Genomic DNA, 2,659 nt, shown 5'->3' on the forward strand with positions numbered 1-2,659 from the left:
AAGCAGGGCTGGAATTCCACATGGTCTCCATCCAGTTCAGTGCCCGACGAGTCCAGCATCATTTAATTTCACAAAAACTGGATTGGTTGCCAATGGAAAAATACAAAATTGGGCCCTGAACATCATGTAAACAGAAGAGAACAGCAGTTAATTTGGTATTTATCGACATACTATTAAATAAAACACAAATGTTTTAGGATTTCGAAAGGCCAGGTCAAGCACTTCAGGATCCATTGCTTCCAGGTAACTTTCCCTGTCTGTCTTTCATTTTCTAAAGGACTATTTTTGATTTATGTATTAGTGCCTGTATGTACATATGCTTGTATGACTGTTTGTTTGCTTTTTTAAAAAGGAGTTAATGTAGTTTCAGAAAAGTGATTTAGACACTAACTCTTCAGGTTTTGGGACAGGGAGAGTGTACCACCACAATATTTTAAATTTAGAAATATATTTTTTACTACAAAACTTAAAAAATTGTCTTAACTCAGTTAAAACTTTCCCAAATACCTTGAGATACTTCTTCCCCAGCTTGACACATTTCACAACTGAGTCTAACTCACTTTTTTGTCCACTATTGCTTCACTAACTCTGGGAATACTGTTTCCAAAACTGCTTAAATTCAAGGTGGCAACAACAAAGCAGGCTGGAGACCAGGCAGGTATCCGACCTACCACTGGACTCCAAAAACTATTTGCTCAATTACAAACCATTTGAAAACTGGGAAATCGGTTTGTTGATTCCTCCTACTGCTCTAATTAGCATTTCAAACTCCTCTTGTGGATAAAAAGTGTACACCATGTTGACAGCCTTGATGTTAAAAATTTTATACATATTTTAGTCATTAGAAATTTCAATTTAACTTCCAGGTTCTTCTAATCAACATCATTGCAAATTCTTCTGTCCTGTAAAACAAAGAAAATTACATTTCAAAAGGTGGCAGTGCAAACCAAAGAGAGCATGGATGGTACATGATACTGTACGAGTCACTTACTTCTGTCAAGAGAAGACAATGTAAACCATCAGTGCACAACCCACTATCCAGCCAACTGCGAGGAGAACAGGTACAACGAGACGTGAGAGCGGGACCTGGGCTGAAAGAGAAAGGATGGTCTTTTTCAGAAAGGCCACATCACATTGACACTGAATTCACTAAATTAAAACCATTGAAACCACGATTATCATAGAGCAAAAAGAGCTTGGGCACATTAGCTCTGACTGCTATTTTTAGCATGGAGCCACCACATCTTGGCAGGCTTTCCAATGAGAACACATAGCAAAAGCCCAAAGAGATTGACAGGCTATGGTCTCTGCAATCAGATAGGTACAAGGCTTAGCACTTCCAAAAGCAACAGAGTACAGGGAGGAGACAAGCACAGTTCTGTCCTTGGTCTCCACAGGTCATCAGAGAACATCTGCACTGGACTTTATTGACAGCAGTTGTCCTGGCAGAGTCAGGATTCAACCCCTGACACATACAGCTCCTCTAGAAGTCCCATTAGGTTGGCAACTGTAAATCAGAAATACAGTGATTATTTCACATTGCACCCATTGAAGATCCATGTGCCTGGGGCTGCAGTGTGAGGTCCCACACCCCAAAGGGATGTTTGTCACCAGCCGAGGGGTTCATAGCTCATCTCTGTGCTCGGTGCCTGACAACCCTCTCCTCTCCTGTCACCACAGCGATACAGGGTAGATAAGGTTGATCTAATTCTCCACTGCAAGAGTGTTCCCTGCTTTCAAATAAGAAAATAAGATAAAAGAGTTCCCAATGTGAATGTACCACCTGCCTGGCTGAGTTGGGCCAGGCACAAAAACGTCACATCTTGCCTGAATTGCCCACTAGTACTGGAACAAGTGAGACATGTAGTCCACTGCAGGCGATTGGCTCTGCAGGGAGCGAGCAGAAGGCAGGACCAGTGCTTTGTATAAATGTTTCTGTACAGCAGCAAAATTTCAAAGCCTCTTCTGTTGGTTTCCTGCAAATAGCAGAAGCGAGCCAGAAAGCAGCCTACCAACCTTTGAGATCCTACCACTTACCAATACATTACAACATTTTAAAGCACATTTTTCTGCAGTTGAAAGATTTGCATGTTTTTGAAGGGATTAATAAATAATGTAAAACTATTCACAGCACCTTGCACAGTTTAGATCAAGCAGTCAGACTTTGGAGGGATGCTCAATAATTTAAGGTTTTCTATGTTGCTCTTTTAAAGCTGTGCACAACACAAACATGTCTCACCACGATATCACATGGCGTATCTACCAAGAGGTAAAGAGAGAACTTATAGATAGAAAATCCACATGGGCTGCCATAAAAATGTAAAAGAGATAAGCAACCACACAGCAAAAAGATAAAATCCTGCTCTGAACCTGGGTGTCCTTTTGCCACAGGGAGTCATTTAAAGACTGTTGGTTCATTTAAAGACTTTTGTTCCTTTGACACCTTGTAAGGTAAAGCTACTTCTGATGGGAATAATTTCTCTTTACTTGCCATTTTTTCTAAAGAACCTATTACAAATAAAGAGCTGGATCCCACTGGGGTACGTGAAATAGTGTTGAGAGCTCTGCTGAGTTGCTGTGGTGCCTACTGAAGGTGGTGGTTTGTGCTAGGAGATGCAGTCTGAAGGCATAAGATAAGTGAGGCAGGCCAGCCCTGATG

General features: G+C 41.2%; 1 protein-coding gene across 1 annotated transcript in view; it reads right to left on the minus strand.

The window, feature by feature from the left end:
- Positions 1-996: 996 nt before the first annotated feature.
- The window catches only part of STRIT1 (small transmembrane regulator of ion transport 1), a 4,098-nt gene continuing 2,435 nt past the window's right edge, over positions 997-2,659 (minus strand). Inside the window, exon 2 of the mRNA XM_029087519.1 lies at positions 997-1,091. Within this exon, the coding sequence (XP_028943352.1) occupies positions 997-1,091 (95 nt within the window). The remainder of the gene's footprint in view (positions 1,092-2,659) is intronic.

The sequence above is a fragment of the Antrostomus carolinensis genome, unplaced genomic scaffold, assembly GCF_000700745.2.
Source record: "Antrostomus carolinensis isolate BGI_N321 unplaced genomic scaffold, ASM70074v2 scaffold3091, whole genome shotgun sequence".
In the NCBI taxonomy this organism is placed as follows: domain Eukaryota; kingdom Metazoa; phylum Chordata; class Aves; order Caprimulgiformes; family Caprimulgidae; genus Antrostomus; species Antrostomus carolinensis.